Raw genomic sequence first — 23,355 nt, forward strand, 5'->3', positions numbered from 1 at the left:
GGGAGAGGGAGAGAGAGGGAGAGCAAGGGATAGAACATATAAAGAACTAGCAAAAATGCAGAGCCAAAGATCAAATTTATTTATCGTGGAGGTAAGCCTAATTTCATTGTAGACAAGGGTAAATACTTGTCAAGCCTTGAAGGTCTGGTCTAGGTAAAAACTGGGAAGCATGTTGTTTTAGGGTATATTCAAGAAAGGCTAATGTGTATACAGTACAGTTTTTTTAAACATAAAAAATAAAAAGTATAGGGCCATCTGCATTTTTCACATGGAAAGGAAAGAAAACATCAATTGTAGAAGAAGTAGATTAGTACAAGTGCTGTGCTAGAGAAACTAAGTCCAATTGACATTCAGTAAGAAATCAGAAGGCGTGAGGTAAGTTTTAAAACTAGAAACTTGCTTTTCTAAACCTCCTGTAAGTCAGATGCTTTAAAAATCAGAAAAGCACCTGCTTCACTAAGCACTCAATTCTGTGATCCTTACAGGTTTTCGTGTTTATTATTTCTGTTGCATAAAACCTTAAGCTGCTTCCTCAAAAGCTGGCTTTTGGTGGAACAGTGACTGTTAGTGGGAGGCTGGAGAAGCAGATTGATTGAGAAAGCAGATCTGTGCCTGTGTTTCCTCCTTTACGGGCACTTGCAGGTGTTGTGCCAGTGAAGCTGAACACAGCCACAGTGCACGTGTCTCTCGTGTTGGCAGATACACATTCAAAAGGAATTAGCTTGGGAAAGTCGACTCATTCACCAAACAAAACGCCCCCGACCCTGTGAATTTTCCACACATTTTCAGCAAATACGCTAGGCTTGCTCCCAAGACCTGTTAAAAATTTAAATACCTCTCTTCTAAGAAAAACCTGGCAATAGTTGATGAATTTTGGAAAGTCAGGTTAAAAAATATTTTGAAAAGAGATTGCAGGACGCATCTCTGCGTAAAGACACGCAGGTGTGTGGGTCTGTGCTTGCGGCAAGCCGGGGGAGGGGAGCCCCGCGCCCCCTGCTGGCGAGCAGGAGCAGCGGGATCCGCCCCGCACCCGACGCCCGGCCGCGGCAGCGCCCTGCACACTCACCTCGAGCGCCGCGCTGTCCGATAGGCACTGGGAAGACAATGCTTTGCTTTTGAGTGAGACCTAGACCTGGACTTGGACGACGAATGATACTTGGGAGACCGCGATCTTGTTCGAGACCGTTTTTTGTGCTTTTTCTTTTTCCTCTCTCTTTCTTCTTCTCTCGGCGGGTCTTTGCTTCGGCTCGAGCGCCCTTCTGGAGGCTTCACGTCTAAAGTTGGCAGAGGTCTGCCTCCAGCCAGTAGAGGACAGGGCACGGTACCAGCCTCCTGGAAACAGAAGCACACGTCCGGATCTCAGCAAGGAAGATAGGCTGTTTCAAAATGTGTGTATAAGATTCCGACTTTGGCGCTCTCTCATCTGTTAGAGCAGCCCATGCCTCCGTCTGTGGCTCTAAATATACCCCCGGCATCTCTGGGAGAATGATGGCTCCTCAGAGGCCAAGAGCACGAATGCCTACCTCTCACGGCCGAGCCTTCCCGTGCAGGGTCCCGTCCCCAGCCTGCCAGGCTCTGGAGGCTGGATCTGAGAAAAGAAACGCGGCACATGGAGGGCTGTGTTAGGAAACGAGCCCCACCTGCTCTTTCCTAAATAATTGTGACTTTCCACTAAAAAGGAGATTCTTCAAATTGCTAGCACTAGGTTTTTATGCATCTCTGCTCTGCCTGAACCAAAAGAGGTTCCTTTTTGATTTAAAAAAAAAAAAAAATTATTTGTTACTAGAACACTTTCTTTCTTTGTATGAGGTAGTGGATATTAACTTACTGTGTCGATTACTGCGTATTTTATGTAAGTCAGATCATGCCATGCACCTTGAACACACAGTGCTACATGTCAACGGCTAACTGGAAAATGGTCCCTCACCATCTGGTGCTACAAGGATGAAGTCACCGGTCACTGGAGTTGCTGACCTTTGACACCCTGAAAGAAGTTCAGGGCAGAGATCAGGAAAGAGGCCCTCTGTGCTCTGGGAAAAACTGGCAGAACGTGCCTTCAGATAGTTAGACCTTTACAGGAGAAGATTCTAAGAGCGATTCTTGTACCTCCTCATGCCTGGAAAAGCACTAACATTACTAACAGAGACATCTGCTCCTCCTGATAAGCAGCCATCTTCCGCCAAAACGTGTGTTTCACTGCACATTCCGCTTCACCAAACTCACGTATACACGGACCCTGCCCCCCACCTCTCAGGAGCAGTTCCTCAGAGGTCTGACAGGCTGTCTCCCCAGGCTATCATCCTCATTTTTGTCCCAAATAAAACTTGATGTGCACCTTTTCTCAGGTGACACAATTATACCTCAGTAAAACTGAAAGTAAAAAAATAAAGCCACCAACAGGAACCACAGACAAGACAATCCCATCAACGCAACCCAGCCTTACTCCACATGTATCAACACAGCAAGGAATTTCACTTAATGGGTTATCAGTCTTCAGACCTCTGTATCCAAGTATGACAGACACACAGAGTGCACAGATCTTAGGGCTGCTGCCTACTGAACTTTCACGTCAAGACACCAGCGCATACATCCAGGAGCCACCACTCTCAGCAGTGTGCATCCAGAGCAGTCCCATTTCCAGAACTTGTTCACTACGGTCCAACCAGGAAGGCAATTACTACTCAACTTTAAAAATGATGTGGTAGTCCTATTTTATTGACATTAACATTGTCCATGTCACAATGTAAGATAAAAAAAAAAAAGAATTTACAAAAAACAAAAACAAAAAAGCCACACATAAGAAAACCACAAAAAACACCCCCAAACCGCATTTCATATTTGCAATTGCAGCCACCCCCTTCAGCCCTTCCCTCATCCTGAGCAAGGTCGTTTCCTTGATTCAGTTTACGTGAGTTTTAACTACAGCCAGTAAACACCATACACAGAGAGACACCGAAGAATCTGGAATTTATCATTTTGTGCCTCAGAACTTTCAAGCTGTTAAGGTTCATGAAAAAAAAAAAAAAAATCCCAGGCAGGGGCTGCAGCCCCAAGTGGGTGCAGCTGCTGGCGGGTGGTGGGCTCTAGCAGGCCTGGCTTCCCTTCTCCTTGGGTCCATTTGGATAAGGCCAACTGGATGAGGCAAAACAACACTTTGTGCAAATGATTCTTCTGAAGCTATGCTTCTTCCCCTGACTTGAGAGGAACCGTGATGGTGGTCTTATGGGACAGCCACCAAAGATATCGCCCCTCCGATACAGGCATGCCCAGAGAACAGGGCTGCCTTCCTGCCAGCCTCCTGTCGTTTACACTCACAACACACTGTCTTCACATCTTTCATTCACTGTGAGCTGAGAGGCAGTGGGGCTGAGAATCGCTCAAGAACAATATGCCCTGCTCCCAAAGCAGTTTATTACCACGAAAATACTCTTAGTAACCAGGCCCCCTGTGGAAGGGCACATAGCCGCCTGGTGTTCCTGTCCGGCCTTCACTCTTCTCCATCGTGGCAATGCGGCCCAGGGCATTTTTAAGGTTTTGCTTAAACTGTCTCCAGGGAAACCATTTCATCATGAGACAGTTCTTCTTATCAAAAATGTCTTTCTTACTTCAAATTATTTTAGTGCAGTAATCTGTTTCTTCCTTTTTTTTTTTTGGTGTCACTTGGCATGGCTTGAAGGATCTTAGTTCCTCAACTGGGGATCGAACCTGTGCCCCCTGCAGTGGAATCGAGGATTCTTAACCACTGGACCGCCAGGGAAGTCCTGCAATAATATTTTTTCAGGTTAAATTTTAAAATAATTGGTTGTTGTTAAACAATTCTAACATGTAGATACAAAACTTTATATATAAGAACACCTAATTCCCACTCTGGCACTTCTAAACACACATACAAAGTGATACAATAAATTTAGACTAATAAAATGTAGTGAGTTTCTAACTTTAGAGGTTGGAGGAAGGGAAATGCTGCCCCCTTCACCCCCACATCCATCGGCTTGTAGAGAACTCTGCTGTTGCCAGGCTGGAAAACCAGCTTTTAGTGCATTAAAAAACCCCAATAACCATGGACTCTAAATTAGGAATATATGTAGGTCTTCTCAGGTGGCACTAGAGATAAAGAATTCACCTGCCAATGCAGCAGATGCAAGAGATGTAGGTTGGATCCCTGGGTCGGGAAGATACCATGGAGGAGGAAATGGCAACCTACTCCAGTATTCTTGCCTGGAGAATCCCATGGGCAGAGGAGCCTGGTGGGCTAGTTGATGGGACCGCAGAGAGTCAGACACGACTGAGCACACACACACACACACACCCCCCGCATGAAAAAGTGAGATGGAACTGGGGGTAATAAGTCACCACTAAGAATTTCCAGGCCAGCACACTCGAGGCCTCTAGGAATGCTGAAGGTCAGGGCCCAGGGACCACAGGGCAGTCGGGGCTGCTGTGGGGAATTTCCCTGGGAACCAGAGAGCCCGTTTTAGGAGAACTGAGACTCCATCTTTTATCTAAGTGATGGCTGAATGAAGAGAAACACAGGATGGCTTTCTCCTTCTCCAGCACAGGGGATAGAAGAATGGCACTGACGAGTGATAATGAGCGCTGCACTAGGAGGGGGAGAAGGGGAAAATATGTCCCCCTAAGGACGTCTGCAAAGGACAGGAACCAGGGGGACAGGGCGCTGCAGGCAGCCACACCAGGCCAGGAGGGGGAGAGGCAGCTCATTAGATGAATCCCTATTTATATATTACTTCCAGCCTGATGATTTGTATCTCTGAGCTTCATTACTGCTTCTGCTGCCTTTGTCCTAATGCCCATCGTTAGTAACACTTATTTTACCACTGTGGTTATCGTTTATTTCATTTTGAGGCGAGGGAATAAGTAAATCAATATATTAAAAATATAACTTGCAATTAAGTCATAGATACATTTATTCTAATAAAATGATCTATTACCCTTCACCATTAAAGTAAAAATCAGCAACTTGGGGGTGGGGGTGGGGGTGGCGCTTGGCTGGGCAGAATTAAGATGATGCATTCTGATGACCTCACTGTTTTTTCAGCTTAAAAATACAAAGAGGACATTAAAAACCAAGCAGTTAGACTTGAGAATAACAACAGAACGGGATAACCAATCCTACATGCCCAGTGGTAGCCCCCACAGTGGTGGCTCCAGGGGCAGGCTGTGTGCGCCAGCATGTCTCAGCAGTCTGGAGATGTACGTTCTCCGCAACATGCCAGTGCTTCTGAAACCCAGAAACTTTAAGATGCATCCTACAGCCCAGGGCAGTGGCTCTCGTGACTGCACCTGAAGAAACAGACTCAGGTCATGCCTCTCATGCAGGGTCACCAGCAGTCAAGGGAGAAGCCCAGTGTAGCCCACAGGGGTACCTATGCCCAGAATGTAAGTAAAAATGCAGAGTTTAAGAGACTTGCAGAGATGCAGGTGCTCTACCCAAACATAAGCAGGAGGACCTGGTCTCCCAGGGCCCCCATGACTGCTCCGGAAGTGGGCTTCTTGGCCTCCAGTGTCGGGGAGCATCCCAGCACGTGGCACACAACAGGGCAGGGGTGCGTCCTGGCCTCTCCGACTACACCAAAGGCGTTCCTGTGTGCACAGCTGGCGGTGGGGTACACACTCCAGCAACACAGAGGAAGTAGTTCATGGATATTTATGACACAAGCCATGGAACTACTGGGTTGACCAAAAAGCTCCTTTGGTTTTTAAGTAAAAACAAAAGATACATTTTTCATTTTCCCCAAGAACTGCATTGAACAACATACTCATCATTCTGTTCTACTACCTTCTACTGTTTTCCAGGCAGTTTTGTAATCCCAGGGATTCCCTGGTGGCTCAGAGGGTAAAGAGTCTGCCTGCAATGTGGGAGGCCTGAGTTCGATCCCTGGGTCAGGACGATCCCCTGGAGAAAAAAATGGCAACCCACTCCAGTATTCTTGCCTGGAAAATCCCATGGATGGAGGGGGAGCCTGGTGGGCTACAGTCCATAGTGCTGCCAAGAGTCAGACATGACTAAGCGACTTCTCTCACTTTTGTAATTCCATCTTTCCAACACTTTTTATCTTTTTGAGCCAGGTGCCTTTTATAGTCTTTCAGGAAACTGAAATTTTTTCCAAGAGAACTTTGTAAAGACCGAAATACATGGACATCTGAAGGTGCAATATCTGGTGAATACAGCAGATGGATCAGAACTTCTCAGCCAAGGAAACAGCTGCCTCCTCAGCCAGGTGGTTTTTGCCTGATCATTAAGAAATGCGTGATCTTGTGTTACCCCAATGGAGGATTATTTGTTTTCTGTCGACTATTTCCAGACGCTTTTTGTTGAGTGCTGCTTTAAGTTTGTCTATTTGAAGCAGTACTTGTTGGAATTAATCCGTCTGGTTTTCCGGAAGTAGTTCATAATAGAGGACTCACCTCCAATACTACTATATACACAATATCACTTTCTTTGAATGAAGACTGGCCTTTGGTGCATTTGGCCTGCCTCATGATCTCTTCTGTTCCACATTATTGTATCTACTTTCATCACCTGTCACAATTTGTTTTAAAAATGGACTGTTTCATTACATTTCAGTAAAGAATTGCATGGGGAAGTATGGTCAAGAAGGTTTTCTTGCTTAACTTACATGGAGTCCAGACATCAAAGTGATTAACCCAACCAAGCTGGTACAAATGATCCTCAGTGCCTGATTTGAATATTTTGAGTATGTCAGTTATCTCCCAGGTGGTATAACATTGATTGTTCTTAATTAATGTCTCAATTTGAAAGCTATCAACTGGTCTACCCAACTATGGAGCCTTGTCTAGTGAGAAATCTCCAGCACTAAACTTCAAAAACCACTTCTAACACATCTGATCTGCTGCAGCACCTTCTCTATACACTGCACACATTTTCTTTTTTGGCATTTCAGTTGTATTTTTTATCTTTCTTGAAATAATAAAGAATAATATGCCGAAAATGTTTTTCTTCCATCTTCAGTATTAAAATGGCTACACAGAAATTTATCAATTTTTACTTTATTTTTTTTAATGCACACTGATTTTATAACAGCTGTCACAATACAGACCTGGAGAGTGTGGCCAGCCAGGGGAGGCTGGGCCTGTGGATGCATCCTTGAGATGCCTTGTGACGTCCTGTGAGCTAGGCTACCCTCACAACTCAGAAAGCAAACCCAACTAGTTAGTGGTTTTGCTTAAGTCGTTTGGGGGCAGTAGGGTAGGTTTCTAGCATGTATAATATAGAGCCCTGACTGACGCAGCAATATGGATTTTTAAACTACTGGCAAAAAAGAATGAAAACCCAGCTAGCTCTGTAATGTAGACCGTGCTGTGGTGGTGGAAATGTTCTGTTTCTGCACCATCTGCTGCATTTAGCTACCGGTGGCTATGGAGCACCTGAAATATGGCTAGTGTGGTCAAGGACCTGAAGCCCAAATTTTAATTAAGTTTAACTGAAATTGCCAGGGAGTCCCCTGGTGGTCCAGTGGTTAAGACTCTGCCTTCCAATGCAGGGGTTGCAGGCTTGATCCCTGGTCTCTCCCACATGCCTCCTGGCCAAAAAAATCAAATCATTAAACAGAAGCAATACTGTAATAAATTCAATAAAGACTTTAAAAATGGTCTACATTAAAAAAAAAAAAAAAACTTTAACAGAAACAAAACTGAGATTGCCACATGTGGTTAGCAGCTACCATACTGTATAGTGTATATCCTGAAGGAGGCAAATGACCCGTTAATTTATACTATAAATTATATGAATAACCTGAGAGACTAAGCCACTGCTGAGTCAAGACCTTCCTTGCAGCCCCACATGTCCTGTGTCTGGTTTCTGAAGGTGTCTGGCTAAGGCCCTGCACACAATGACCTGTGAGAAGCTGCCCGTGATGCCCACAGGAGACACAGCAACAGAACCACATGGCAACCAGTGCCAAACAAGCAAAGCGGCCTCTCAGGGACGGAATGTTAATATTACAGCAAGGATGACTAAGGCACAAATCATCATGGGCAGTGGGGAGAGCATAGGCTGGTTTGAGTTGTGAGCGGGCAAAATCAAAAGGAACTTTAGAAAGATCAGATACTCATAGGCGTATTTAAAAACTGACATCCCTTTTGTTGGTAACACTGAAAAATATTAATCTGTCTTTGATCACAATGAAATATTTGTCAACAAGTTAGCACACAAACTAGCAACTACTATTTCCTGCTGTGGGAAAACAAATTGCTCAAAAGCAGACTAACACACATTTTAAAATAAAATCTTATTTCTGAAGTAACACTACATTAACTAGGAAAAGGGATAATCATGCAAAAGACTCAAGGTAACGTTTGAAATCAGACTTTGAAATGCATCCTCTAGAACTGTATTTGCAAATTTCTACCCGTGCTGGGCATGCCCTGCAACCCTCCCAGCAGGGCAATGGCCCAGGTCTGACTGCTGAGGCCTCTGTCCAGATGACCCTGCGTTTTCCACTCTGTTGGCACCCTCTCCTCCCCTCTCATCAGCTGTGTTTGCTTGGGCGTGCTGCTGCCAGCCTTGCCAATGCTACTCCATACATATCCTTCCCGTGGAAACACTGCTTTAGCTCGTCAGTGTCCCACTTGTACTGCAGCCAGTGGTCCAGCCTCTCCCAGACCTGCCTGTGTCAATGACTTGTTCTGCGCCTCCTCCACAGACCCTTCGATGCAGGGTTGCAGGCATTATTACTGCCTGCACAGGCTTCACCGGCCTCCCCCACAGGTAAGCCTCTGGGCCTCCTCGCTACTGTCACCTCTCCAAGTGATCCAGGTTCCTCACAGTCCCGGTGCCCCCTCTGCTGTCCTGGGGGCCCGAGGCCCTCACCCACACACTCAGAGCTGCTCTGCACCTTACAGGGCCGGTGTGGTAGAAATGTTCACGTGTAGATGCCAACCACTCAAAAGTGACTGGTTATGAGAAACAGGTTTCTAATTCATACCCCAAAGCTCCCGGAATTATCACAGAGGCTCAGCAAACATGGGTTATTTTTGTTCCCCTTTTCTTTTCAAACTCTTGCTGGACCTTAAACCTGGCAGGATCATTAACCTGAAAAAAGTTACTGCATCTAAACAAAGTACTGAAGTCTGTTGTTACCACGGAAATGATGCCATGATTCAACAGAGACTTGATTCAAAACTTCTGATTTCTCTTCATTTTGAATTAACAGTGCACGTGTGCACAGACACACATACACAAAATGGGACGGTATATACACAGATTTCCAAGTGCTACTCATGAACAGGTTTGTATATATTTTATACACCGCTTAAACATTTAACGTAACTAGTATCTGTCCATGTCAATAAATACACTTCAAGACACCTTAAAAGTTATACCTAAACATAAAATCACCTCTCCTAACAAAGGGACCAATGGAACTAACAGACAAGAATGTAAAAATAGACCAAACACAAGCGGGAATTTAGTATACAATAAAGGGAGCCCTTTACACTAGTGGGAAAAGATGTGATTTAGTGGTTTGTATTGTGCCTAGCTATATGCTCCTCAAAGTGAAGTAAATTCCCAGTGGGGCAGATTAAAAGACAAAAAAGAAACTGTTGGTAATGCTGATGACACAGAGCTAACACAAAAACAGCAGAGACAGACAGTCAGCCAGGAGAAAAGCAAAGGCCATAGAGAGTGTTCTCAGCAGGAGAACAGAAAGGCCGTGAAACCTGTGAAAAGTTACTCAATGTCCCCTATAATTAGAATATGCAGTTAAACCAAAGAGATAACATATTTTCCCACCTGTCAGACTGAGAATTAAGGCGGATGATAACCAGCGCTGGCAGGGAGGCAACAAAGCTATGTTCATACACAAGGGAGACAAAAAAACAAAAACGTCCCACCCCAGTCCGGGACCGAAATAATCACTGTAGGGCCTAATTTAATGGTGAATTAAATTTAAAAATCGGAAATGTAATAACAATTCCACGGTCAGGGATTTACTCTGTGGATACACTCACCTCAGTGAGCGCACAAGTCACAGGAGCCGTCATACAGTAAAACCCTGAGTAGGGCCCGTGCTTCCGAGAGCAGGGAGGAGTGAACAGCGCACAGCACATGCAGATTAGCTTGATATAAGGGCTGATGTGTGAAAGGACTGATGGTCATCAGTGAACAGTTACCAAGTGTTTATTACATACCAAGCATCACTCCAGATGTGCAAGCTGGTTTTAGAAAAGGCAGAGGAACCAGAGATCAAATTGCCAACATCCACTGGATCATGGAAAAAGGAAGAGAGTTCCAGAAAAACATCTATTTCTGCTTTACTGACTATGCCAAAGCCTTTGACTGTGTGGATCACAATCAACTGTGGAAAATTCTGAAAGAGATGGGAATACCAGACCACCTGATCTGCCTCTTAAGAAATCTCTATGCAGGTCAGGAAGCAACAGTTAGGACTGGACATGGAACAACAGACTGGTTCCAAATAGGAAAAGGAGTCCGTCAAGGCCGTATATTGTCACCCTGCTTATTTAACTTATATGCAGAGTACATCATGAGAAACGCCGGGCTGGAAGAAGCACAAGCTGGAACCAAAATTGACGCCACTGAACTCCAAGTCCCCTGGACACTGAAATAATACACCTGAGCAGTGGGGTCGGACATGTCAGCCTGGGAGTTAAGTGCACAGGAAATGGTCAACAGAGTCAGGGTCACCTGTCTCCAGAAGCTGCTTTAGACTGAAAATACTTTCAAGTGTGAATCTCATTTATGATAGCTGCCAATTTAATTCACGTATTTTGTTTCAAAGTCATTAAAGATATCACCACCTGCAAGTACTGTTAACATTTTTGTTGAAATAGTTTAGTAGCTATAATCTTTCCCACTAGATGTCCAGGAAGATCGACCCAATGATTTAAACATGAAGCATAAGCATTCATTTCTAAGGTACTACAGATTTAAAATACATGCTTGAAAAGAACACAGTGGGAGATGCCACAAAAAAGACAAACAGGGTACGAACCTAAGTCTCAGGCTATCTTGTGTTTATAGAGAAGCGATTCTGGTACCTGTGACAATACTGGCAGTACAGCAGACAGAAAAACTGGATTAAGGATGAATGACTCTGGCTGTGATTGAGTTTGCATTTAGACACAATTTTATTAGAAAATATAGATGCACCCATGTAGAATAATTGGTTAAAGTATCTATGTATGTGGAAAACTTTTAATTAAGTCCTTTATTCACTGCCCAAGTCACATCCAAACAATAAGGAAAATGAAAATAGCCACTCACAGCCCTCCCGTGGAGGCAGTTCCCTGTCTTCCTAAGTTCCCTGCCCTGGTGCTATATGCATAATTTTTACAGCTGCAACCATAAAAGTGGAGCTGCTCCATATCCTGCCTCTTCTTCCTTTTACATCTAACGCAGTCTTAGTGGCTGCTAGTTTCACCCCTGCACTGGTCCAGAGGTCCTCCCAAAGCTGGGCGATGACTGAGGGTGCCTTCCTGTTTTTGGCCCGGCTGGTGGCAGCGAGGCCCTCCCCAAGGGGGGACGGACGCGTCTGAAGGTGCCATGTAAGCCAGCGCTCGCTGCTCCCCAGTCTGATCCAGCTATTATTTTTGAGGCCTCCTGCCAGATTTGAATTTCTGACTGACTCCTGAGGTGAGAAAGCTGATTTGACCTTCAACACAATGCTGAAAAATGCTGCTTTCCATGGAGAAACAAATAAACCTGTGGCTACATGTAGCAAAAATCAGTTGTGAATAATGGCTCTAAACTCTTAGAAATGTCAACGTAATTAAAGTAAAAGACGCACAGGGCCCGTTCTACATTACAGGGGAAAGAGCTGCAAAAGACATTTCGGGGACACTTGGTGAAGTGGCGTGAGCCCTGCTCTGAGTGGTCCAAGCCCCCCTCCACAGCCTTCTGAAGGGAGGAAATGGGCCAGGGGGCTAAGTTCTGGTCCTACAGCTTACGAAAGAGTTGTGAGGCTCTGACCTCACAACTTGTCTTAAGAGAAGATGACAGTGACCGTATCTTATCTAACTTTTCTTTTAATTGAAATGCTGATAGTAACCTAGATCCCTGAGTAAGACCATAAGCCTAAGTGTGAGCTCAGGGTTGCTGTGACGGCAGGAACATGAGTGCTCTGGTGGGTCTGTCCAGGCCTGAGGTGGGTGCGAGGTGAAGTTCCGTTGCTCCTGTGAGGTCACCACAAAGCACAGGCTCCCAACCTGGGCCCAGAGGCCTGGACTCTGACCCTGCACCCAGAATGTGGTGTGTGTATGTGAGTTATGGGAATTTTCATCAGACTCTTGCTGACGCCAGCTATACAGTACAGGCAGACCTCATTTTCACAGATACCACTATGGTTTGTTTTTTCCCAAATTGTTGGAATTCACAGATACTGTTTTTTTTTTTTTTTTTTTTTACAAATTGCAGGTTTGTGGCACCTCTGTGCCAAGTGAATCTATTAAGGCCATCCTCCCAACGACATATGCTTACTTCACATCTGTGTCACAGTCTGGTTAATTCTTGCATTATTTCAAACCTTTTTCATTATTTGATCTGTGATCAGCGAAGTTACTACTGCAAAAAGGTTACGACTTGCTAAAGGCTCAGATGATGGCTGGCATTTTTGGGCATCAAAGGATTTTTAAATTAAAGTATATATTTATCTTTCAGGCATATGTGCTTGCACACTTCAGAGACTACGGTATAGTGTAATAACTGTTACACACATGGGGAAACCAAGAAATGTGCGTGCCTCACTTTGCTGCCAGGTCTGGAACTGAACTCCATGGTCCCTCCACGGTCTGCCTGGACAGGCGCTCCATCCCACCGGGGAGAAGCGCAGGGGCTGCTCATAGCCTTCACGCAGCTCGAGAGCTGAGAGGCTGCAGGATTCACACGCAGGTACTTCTACCAATGGTGCTTAGTTCAGAGCACTGATGTGGACCCTTTTAAAACTCACCTCTATGCTGAAAGGACTCTCTTCAACTTTCCCGACTTCTGCTTCTGGCAGAGGATTTTTTAAGGTCTGTAAAAATAAAGCGGCTTTTCTTTTACGTTCTGCTTGGAGCTGTTTCTCCTTTGATTCCTTAGACGCTTGGGCCAGCTTTTCCCTGGCAGCAGCTGCCAGTCGATCCTCCAACTTTTGCTTTGCTTAAGGAATAAACAAAGAAAAAAGATGTTTAGAGCAAGCAGTATTGTATAAATACCTTGCTGTCTTAATTTTCACGGGCAGTAGCATGGCCATGAGATACAATGCAGTTACTTTAAAAACATGAACATGATACTGATTTCAGGAAAGGTCAACACATCAGGCAAACAGATTTCTGAGAGAATTAGTTTATAATGCTTATTATTAGTACTTTTCATAAATTTACTTTCAAACTCAAAGTCAGAAAGCTGATGGGGTTCCATAGCAGTGAAACCTGGAATGATGAGACTCTTGGAATGGTTCTCATATACAAGTGCCCAAACAGCCATACCAGGCAATGAACACTCTGTGAAAAGTGTTTTATGCCAAATGAACCGACACACAGTTGAGTTCACACGCAGTAAATGTAGATTTAGCAACACAGGCATGAACACACGTGTGCTGGGGAGAGGAACTACAGCATATCGCAAGTTCTAGGACCTCCTGTGGTTAAAGAGTTATCTTTTATCAATGCTATGTGATCTGTCTGTGTATACATAGAAAAAGCAATTCACAAAACCAGAAGAACAGTGCTTATTTTGAAAGAAGGGTAGAACACTGCTGGTCATGCGTCAGAGGCGAGCGGCGGCCACACTGTGACCCATCAAGACGAGCCGCAGTCTGAAAACCAGCAGGGGCCCCGGCCCCTTCAAGGGTCCAATGGTTCTGTAGGGAGAGGCCTCACAGAAGGGCACCTGCTGGCTCAAAACATTAACCCGAGCTGGGAACATGGGCTGAGCATTTGCCCCAGGGCTGCTATTAAAGCACTCTTGGCCACTCTCAGCTCCTCCTCGGAAAACAAATCGCCGAGGGCACTGCATCTGAGCTTAATGAACAGCAGTGCTCCTCACTTGACTGAGCGCTTCTCAGCTGAACAAAAACATCACACAGCTCCCCAGTGGTCGGCTTCCAAAGGCTGGAGGCTCTAGTCGGCAGTCCCGCGCTTTTGGCTTAGTAGGTTAATCTTGTATGTACATACTTTTCTTTTAAGAAGTTTAAAACATTTGACAAACCTTGCTTTGCTTCTAGCTCCTCCTGGGTAAGTTGAGGCCGCTTCTCCTCAACAACTACACAGGGTGGGGCAACTGCCGGGTTAGTGTTTGTAGCACTACTAGAACTTTCTTGGCCTTCTTTGCTTTCTTCATCATCATCACTGTCATCATCTAGCTTAACACGATTTTTTTCCAGGGGAAGTAGATCATTTTCTTTGGCCTTGATTGCAAAGCTTATTGGAGCAAATGAAGCTATTGAGAAAAGGTGAAAATGGTAATACATTTTTAAGTAACTGGAAGCACAGAGCAAAAATCTCGGCCCCACCATTCACATGAGCATCAGTTGGTGGGAGCAACATCTGGAGTGGAGCCACATCTTACGCAGAGGGAGGGTCTAGGGGCTGTACGTAGTGCCCATGATGTCAGAGAGCCTTTAGAAGGATGTCACACACCCCAGGCCAGATGCAGGGCACTGCAAAGCACTGGCTCCAACTCGGGCCACGTCAGGACGCACACACCGAGTGCCAGCTGGGGTCACTTCAGGGCCAAATGGTCAATTTCTGTTGATATTTTCCTTCTTTTTCTGGGCTCAGCACATAGCTGAGTTTCTGTAAGTAAGCATATGATGCGACTCCACTATTAAAAGTTACTTCTAAAAAAAAAAAATCCCAACTATATAAAATAAACTTTTTTCTTTTTTTTAAACAAAAGCAAGATAATCTCTTCCTTTATTCAGCAAACATTTGACTGGGTGCCTACTTTGTGCCAGGCATTATGTCAAACTATTCTCTGAACCTGTAAGACAATTTTAAACCAAAGATAACAAAAATTTAGGTGGTTCAAATTTTTTCTCTCCTAGAATATTTGGAATTTTTAATTTAAGAGAAATACAAAGGCCCAAAAGGAAACAATCTTCTTCCCCTTCCCCCCATCCACTCATCACTCACTCACTGGGTCCCTTCTTCCTCAGACACTAGGTAAATGGCTTCTAAGGACACCTAATTGGTTGTAATAAGATACTTTGTTTTAAAAACCATGTGTTATTACTGATGAAGCTATTCAAGTAAACCTCAATGAAGGGTGATTTTAAGTGCAGCACAAATGGGCTGACTCTGAGAAGGAAGTGGATCTGGGTTAATGAAGGCAGGTTCTGAAGTGGCTGGGGTTGTGAGGGTGAGCTGACTCAGCTGACCCCCGAGGCATCCCCACTTTCAGCATTTTATGGTTCCAAATCCATGTGTGACTTGAAGCTGGCAAATAACCCATTCAGCAACATATAATCATCTCTTGTCAATAATCACCTCAAGCTACAAAGCACACTCTAAGATGTTCAATGTTGGTAAAGTGGGCTTCCCTGATGGCTCCGATGGTAAAGAATGTGCCTGCAATGCAGGACACCCGGGTTTGATCCCTGGGTCAGGAAGATCCCGTGGAGAAGGGAACGGCTACCCATTCCAGTATTCTTGCCTGGAGAATTCCATGGACAGAGGAGTCCAGCGGGCTACAGTCCATGGGGTGGCTAAGAGACACGACTGAGCGACTAAGGCACACACAAAGCGCTTTTTTATAGTCAGAATCAAAGGGGCAAAATCAGTCTCTGTGTGGAGTATGCAATGCTATGCACTTGGACTGTGCAGGGTGGTGCACGTTCCTAATAAACCCCAGACAAAGAACACAGGAGGAAAAATACACTTTGTTGGGAGAGTCAATATTAATCGCTGTGGTTAAGAACAGCCCTTATCTTTTGGAGATACATGCACTCACACTGATGGATAAAACGCCAAGATGTTGGAATCTGCTTCAGAATATCCTAGGGGTGGGCTGGACTGAGTGTATAGATAAAATCAGTCCGTGCTGGCCACGGGAGCTGGACGCTCAGTGCTGCACGTGTGTGTGGTGACTATTCTGCCAGACTCTGTTTTTGCACTTGTTTGAAATTTTTCATAAGAAAAAAGTATCATAACATTAACCCTGTATTGCCTCTATGTCTCTTTAATAAATCAAAGTCAAAGAAACATGTCACTATAAAAGAAAACTTCAGTTAACTGTTAATCAGAATTACTCAAGTTAACTTGGGGCTAAAGTACTATATCATAAAACAATTTTAAAACAATTACTCCCCATCTTCAGGCCTCCAAACTAAAATAAATTCAACCAACAAATACATTAAAAGGAAAACATCTGGAACACAGCTTAATGCACGCCAACACCATGCATGTACTTTAAAGTGACTTAAAATAAGAGAACTGACTAATACGCAGTCTACACGCCTCACCTCACTTCACATTTGCGACCCCAGGAAGAGACAGAAATGAGCAGGCCTCCCTATTACAGATAAGGAAGCAGGTTAAAAAGGTGAAGTAACTTTCCCAATGTAGCTCAGCCAGAAAGCAGGCGATTAGGAATTACTTCCTTTGTAGAATTATTCAATTTACAACTATTGCTTCTACATGGAAGCTTATTCGCAAGTCACATCATAACATATGAAGAGCACTTCTTACAGCCTTCAGTGTCCTGTTGTGTTAGGAGGCAGCCCAGGCTCCTGGCCACCTCTCCCACTGTGTTCCAGGCCAGCCCTGTCCTCCGACTGGAGCTGTCGCCCGCTTTTCCTCGCCTGGCTTTCTTCCTCGGCTCTCCTCAAATGAAGCCTCTCCTCGGCAGGGCCTGCTGGCCTCTCCTCCTTCAGGCCACTCTTCACAGTTTGTACTGAGTGTGTGGTCTGCTCACCTGGAGCCTGGAACAGGCAAGGACTGCAGCACTAATGTGGCCCAGGTCTGCACCGACTCTCAGGAAACACTTGTGCGTGAACCCACAGTGTCTGGCCCTCCGCCTTCCACATCAGATATGCTTCCTTTCTTAAGGTCATTAATAACTTTTAACTTCTATGGTAAAATATGTTCTTGGTGGGAAATTGTGAAAACACAGGTGAACAAAATGAAAGACCAACTGCAATTTGGATATGGGAAAAAAACGATCTGAATATTATCAGTGGATGGTTCCGAAGCACAAACATGCGCATGTGCACTAATACAGGACAATGGGACCATGCTTTACAGGTTTTAGCCCGCTTATTATTTCCACTTAACAAGTGTAGACATCTTTCCATGTCAACATACATCATTTTAATAAATGGCAGTCATATCCTTAGTGTGGACCTGCCAGTTTATTTCAATCTCCCACAGCTGTTCCCAATTTTTTATTTTTGAAAGCTCATGAGCCTTGTGATGAACACCTGGCTGAGACAGCCTGGGGAACCAGCCATTTCCAGGAGCGGGAGGGCGTCTGTGTTTAAGGTGGGTCTCCACCATCAGGCTTCCTCCTCTAGAGAGGTCTTATCAACAACACTCCACGGACGGTGTGTGAGGGCCCAGCCGCCCACACGCTCTCTTTTACTTTAACTTACCAAAGTGGAGGCAAAGAACAGTATCTTGTCAGTGAAGATATATTTTAAAAATCTGTTCACGTACCACCTATTTTTCTTTTGTGAACTATCTTTTCGTGCCCTTTGTTTTTCTACTGCAGTGACTTTTCTTATTGATTCACAAGAGCTCTTCATATAGCAAGGATTTTGACCTTTTATCTTCTGTTATTATTAGCAATCACTGCTGTCCTGACATTTGTCTTTCAACTCTATATGGGCCCAGCTCCCGTCAGACCTATTAATCTTTCTTTATCATTTATGGCTTAAATTCTTAGGCAGTCCTTTCCAACTCTAAAGACTAGGAAAGAACTATCTAATTTTCTTCTCCTTTCATGGTTTTAGTTTCTGCATTTAAACACTTTGTCTGGAATCATTATTTATTGTCAAGTGGGGTGTAATAGTCTAATTTTTTTCAAATGGAGAGCCTGTTTTTTCAACTTCAATTATTGTCATACTAGGGAAGCTGTCTCATAAGCATCTCGGGAACTGTGGGTGCTGTTCCGGCACCTGTCTGGTGCTAAGACTGGCTGTACTGGGAGATTTTGTGGCACGGTGCCACACTGGGACTTCTGCAAGGAACCCCACCTGCCCACACTTGCTCTTACTGCCCTTCCGAACCTGCTTCCATCTAAGAAGCTAACACCTGGGCTTCCCAGGGCTCCTGGCCTGCACATTGCTAGGCTTTGTGAGGCTAAGGTACTGGGGCTCATGAACTTTTAAACTTTCGATCTTTGGGCTCTGGAGGAGCTTAAATCACAATTACCCTGACCTTGACTTTGTCCTGGCCTGCCTGATTTTAGAGGTATTTCATTGACCAATGTTTTCTAAATTCTTTTAGGCCTATAGATCTATTTTACTGCCTCTCTGGAGATCATTTTAGCAATTCATACTTTCTTAGACAATTTTATCATTTATTTTCAAAATTTTCAAATTTAGTTATATATATTGTTTCTGTGTACTTAAAAATAAGTTTTTTTCTTCCTTTTTTTCCCATTATGTGTGCATTTGCTTTCTTTTCTACACTGTATTAAACTTGCACAATGATGAAAAGTTTTACTGGTCTTTTAGTATTTCCTCACTGATTTCTGCTTTTTTTAGTGATTTTCTTTTCTGCTTTCCTTACATGCATTTTATAGTTTCTTCCTAGGTTCTTGAGTTGAATGCTTGGTTTGTTTTCATTTTTTCTTTACCAACACAAGCATAAGAAGTTATAGGTTTTTCTTTTAAGTTTTCACTACATTTGATAATTTTTTGATAATAGTCGTTTTCACTTTCTTTGACTATTTTAGGGCATGCCACATCTGTAAACTCTGCTCCAGCGTTTAGAATACTTTGCATTCAGAATCTGATATACCTTAATTCCCTGGCATTTAATGCCACAGATACATGTCTAATGTGCCAGCCTGCTTTTTTCCCCCTGTGGAGAACAACCTATTTTTCTTTCTAGATGGCTTTTCTTCCATCTTTATCCTTTTCCTTGGAAATCTGAGGAAAATTCTGAACTTGTTTTCTCATCCAATCTGATTTTGAGTGCTTTATTATATTTTAAAAATTGGCAATCTTTTTCTAAATCTTTTCCAGATGTTGGATTATCAGTTACACTAATTTTACAGTACCTTTTAATTCTGTGAGAATAGAAATCAGAGAGTAAAAGAATTTTTCTATAACTTAGTAACTGCTTCCAAGGGCTCAGATGCATGTCCTTCTGAACTCTTGCTTCTCTGCAGGTGCAGTGACCTGTCTCGGGCAGGGTGGGTTCTGTTAGACACCTGCAGCTCTCAGGCGTCTCAGGCTCAGAGAGTGCAAGGAGGCGAGCATGGTTTCATCTGCTGAATTACCGGGCACTCACAGGAGAGTGGAGGGTGCCTCATGGAGGGCAGTAACCTCGGCTGAGGGGCTGACCCACTGCATTGGATCACACTGACAGGGCCCAGCTGCCCTCAGATGCTCCTGGCTGTTCTGGTCTTTGGTCTGCTCCCTTCTTTGGTTGACAGTGGGTTCTCCTGGGGGTCACTGCCACTGACTCCCCAAATGTCCGGCTTGTTCCTATTAACTAAAATCCAGATGGGCCGGCTTGTCTTTCTTAAGCATGTTCCCCCAGCTTTTGGAGCAGTAACCAACCCCACCCTCCTTTTATAATTTTTAATTGAAGAATAATTGCTTTACTAGTAACGGTTTTTACTCTCTACTTACTACATTCCTTTGGTTATTCCAAGGAGAGTCTGAAGACAGCCGGGAGGGGTGAGAGATGAAACACGCATGCTCAGGGAACCTCCTATGCTGAGAGGCTTACAGATGCTTTCCTACTCTCCTAAATCACTGGTTCCCTAGTTATTTGTTTGGGTCATTCTGGTCCCTCTTGAGAACCTTGTCTTTGGTTGCTGGGAAAGGCCCTCCTGTGGCCCTGGCCCATCCTGCACCTCCTGCCTCTCCTCTCGCCCCAGCACTGGCTCCAGTGCCCCTCCTCCACCTGAGGCCATCAGCTTCACTGCAAACCTCCCACGTGGTTTCTGCTTCACACACTCCCCACACGGGGCAAAGAGACTCCTCTGATCTAAGCTGTAAGGTGTTTTGCCCCTGTCGGGAGCCTCAGGACCCACCGGGAGGGCAGAGCCCCACAAGCTGGCTGAGGCTACCTTGGTGGGGATGCCCCACTTGACACCTGAGTCGCTCGGACCGCTTCCCATCTCTGAACCAGCCACGCGTTTCAGATGGCACCGCCCATGCCTGGGTGTGAGCCTGTTTCTGGGAGTCCCTTTCCCTCTGCACGCCCTTTCTTGTTCCCACTTGGTGGAATTCACTGCTTCTTCGCATGTTCTACCCACACAGGGTTCTCTGCTAATGTGCCTGTGTCAGCTTTTTTCTTTCTATATGTCTGTCCTGGTAGATGAAAAACTCCTCCCAAGAACATAAAGGGAAACTGGAATGGAGTGAATGGAATACTGCCTGGTGAAAGTGAAGTCGCTCAGTCGTGTCCGACTCTTTGCAACCCGGTGGACTGTAGCCTACAAGGCTCCTCTGTCCATGGGATTCTCCAGGCAAGAATACTGGAGTGGGTTGCCATTTCCTTCTCCAGGGGGTCTTCCCGACCCCGGAATCGAACCCAGGTCTCCCACATTGGGAATACCTGAATGGAATACTGCCCGGTAAAGACCCTCAAGGGAACTGCCTTAACAAATAAAGAAAACTAATTCCATCGGCACAATAGTCTGAATGTAGCTTCAGAAGTCCAAGGGGGTACAAAATATTATTTGAAAAATTCTAAACGCTTCCATTAGCCCTAACACAAGTACAGACTGTTAAAAACAAATGTATACCTAAGATGAGTTTGTATCCAAATGACCCCAAATTCAAAATCAAGAAAGTATTGGGTTGGCCAAAAAGCTTGTTCAGGTTTTTCCATAAGACAGTACAGAAAAACTTGAACAAACTTGTTGGCTAACCCATATGCTATGAAGTAAGCAAGTTTCATTACAGCAACTTAAAAGGGGCAGCCATTCCCTCCTGTCCTGTGGTTGAAGGCAGCTGACCGTGAGTGGTCTAGCACTCTTCCTTGTTAATTTAAAGTGACACCTACGAGGTACAAGATCAAGAATGGAACTCTCGGTAGTGAGGGCAGCGTACCTTTCACAAGCTTCCCGTCTGGGACAGCTCTGCTGGACGACGCCTCCTTCTTCCCCGAGGAGACACCTCTTCCCCCTGCGTCGGCTGCGTCTTCAGACACACTATCTTCCCCAGCGTCACTCGGCTTTTCAGGAGCAGGCTCTGCAGGAGTCTCTTCTGGCGCTGACACAGCCTGCAGAGGTTACAACATGACTCTGAACTGCTCACCGGAAATGACGCAGGATTTGTCAGGAAACAGACACAGTGTGTGTATATTTCATGGGACAATAGCACTGCTATGTTACTGTCTAAGTAACACTAAGGAGCATACTTTCTAACTCAGATTTACTATTTTCTGATAGAACAGACCGAAAAGAGGCGTATAAGGAGGTATTTCCCCTCTAACACCATTTTGGGAACAAATGCCCACAACTTCTGTGGAAATGGATCACTGAGAACACATTTAGAACACCAAATTATGCCTGGAACCTGCAGATAAGTCGGTTTTCTTCAGTTTGAGGAGTCAGAGATAAAAACCTGAGGAAATCCACTGATATGTTTTCTACCAAAACAGGTTTTGAAAAACATCAGGGTGTCCATGTAAATAAGGAGAGGAGAGGAGAGGCAGAAGAAGGATTATAAGGACAGGAAGAAATGCTTCCAACAGGTACCTAAGAATCAAACGTGGGGCCGTTTGCAGGGAGGGAAGTTGTGAAGGGAGCTGCTAGCAGGCGGCCCTCAAGGACAATGGTGGGCAGCACCCTTGACTGGACAAATGATCATCAACGAACTGTGAATGTGGTCAAAGGTTTTAACAGGTATAAAACAGAGAGAGGGGAGAAAGTAAGTCAGTAAAAGCAAGACATCCATTACACCTAAAAGCAAGTGTAAAATGTATAAGCCCTATTAATACACATCTTGAGAATCAGACCGTTCTTCCCACACATACCTGTGCGTTCTCACCCCCTTCTTTCTGGAGGAAGAACTGCTTCTTAAACTCATAATAGGCATTATACTGGTGCCAAGGCTGCAGGAACTCAAACCTAGCAACAGAGAAGGGTTGAGCCATTCAATAAGACACACTCACTGCAACACCTCAGATCTGACCAACCACACCTGCTCCAACTTCACAGTGACTGACTCCTAGGATCTCAACAACCCCTTGTGGCAGCCACAACACCCCCCACTCAGTTTACAGACCCGGGAGACAGGGGCAGAGAGCTCATCCACGGTACAAAGATCATGCTGCAACCACAGCCTCCTGTTTTTACGTTAACAATCTGAGCATGGAACATTATTTGATTAAAAACACAAGGTGAAGTTGGGTCTAAACTTCAACAGCAGATTCTTGAAAAGCATGAATTACTGACTTTTATTTTAGGCAGGTCCAATATTTTTAAAAAATGAAGCAAAACAAACTGAATGAATAAAAAATTGTAACAATAAAGAAGACCACCACCCCACCTCAAAGTAATTGAACAAGATGTATTTATCTAAACATAGGATTAAATATATATGTATACATATAAAGAATTATGTAGCTAGGTTAAAAAAAGAAGCTAAACTAAACCTCAAATACCATCTTCCTATCCCATATAAACTCTTTCACTCACCGTTGATCATTCTTGGCCCGCACGCTGGTCTCAAACTTAAGGCCGTTCCTGGCCACGTACTCTGCCAACTTGTCAATCACAGGCTGGATGTCGGGGGGTGGGGGGATGATGGTGGCCACAGGAGCAAGTGCACTGCAAAGATGAACAGAGTCACACCCACAGCACTAGGCCCTCCCCCAGATCACTGGTCGGGGCAGCCAGCACAGCGGCTGGAGGAGGACTTGCACTGTCTCAGTTCCCACCAATAGGTAAGTTACACAGAGACAGGGATGCGCTTATCTGAGATGACTGGGACTCCAGAAAACGAATCAAAGCCAACCCACTTGAAACAGGGACTGAAATATCATTGCTGATTGTGAAAATAGGGGTTTTACTCAAAGTGACACTTAAGGTCATGAAAATAGGATCATCTCCTTCCGTTTCCCTCCAATTGCTAATTCTCAGAAGTAACCAAGAATAAACCAAGTGTGGATTTTTTTATCTTAAAAATGCTGGCTAGCATAATTCATCACCCATAGTTTCATCTTTGACTTTCTAGCACGTTCAGA

The 23,355-nt window shown here is 44.6% G+C and overlaps 1 protein-coding gene and 1 non-coding gene across 10 annotated transcripts in view; one reads left to right on the top strand and one right to left on the bottom strand.

Moving 5' to 3' along the window:
- The window catches only part of SFSWAP (splicing factor SWAP), an 81,022-nt gene that overhangs the window by 19,009 nt on the left and 38,658 nt on the right, over nucleotides 1-23,355 (bottom strand). For 7 of the 9 annotated variants that reach the window (XM_005217656.5, XM_024977184.2, XM_024977182.2 and 4 more), the window contains 6 exons: nucleotides 22,808-22,939; nucleotides 22,144-22,237; nucleotides 21,216-21,387; nucleotides 14,192-14,422; nucleotides 12,951-13,141; nucleotides 1,067-1,332 (listed from right to left, as the gene is read on the bottom strand). In XM_005217656.5, the coding sequence (XP_005217713.1) occupies nucleotides 1,067-1,332; nucleotides 12,951-13,141; nucleotides 14,192-14,422; nucleotides 21,216-21,387; nucleotides 22,144-22,237; nucleotides 22,808-22,939 (1,086 nt within the window). The remainder of the gene's footprint in view (nucleotides 1-1,066; nucleotides 1,333-12,950; nucleotides 13,142-14,191; nucleotides 14,423-21,215; nucleotides 21,388-22,143; nucleotides 22,238-22,807; nucleotides 22,940-23,355) is intronic. The other 2 variants (XM_024977183.2, XM_005217657.5) reach the window with 1 other exon arrangement.
- On the top strand, nucleotides 20,955-21,043 carry MIR2285AF-2 (microRNA mir-2285af-2). Its single transcript, NR_107827.1, has one exon. It is a non-coding gene; the product is annotated as a microRNA mir-2285af-2 (primary transcript).

Source organism: Bos taurus, chromosome 17 (assembly GCF_002263795.3).
Source record: "Bos taurus isolate L1 Dominette 01449 registration number 42190680 breed Hereford chromosome 17, ARS-UCD2.0, whole genome shotgun sequence".
Lineage (NCBI taxonomy): Eukaryota > Metazoa > Chordata > Mammalia > Artiodactyla > Bovidae > Bos > Bos taurus.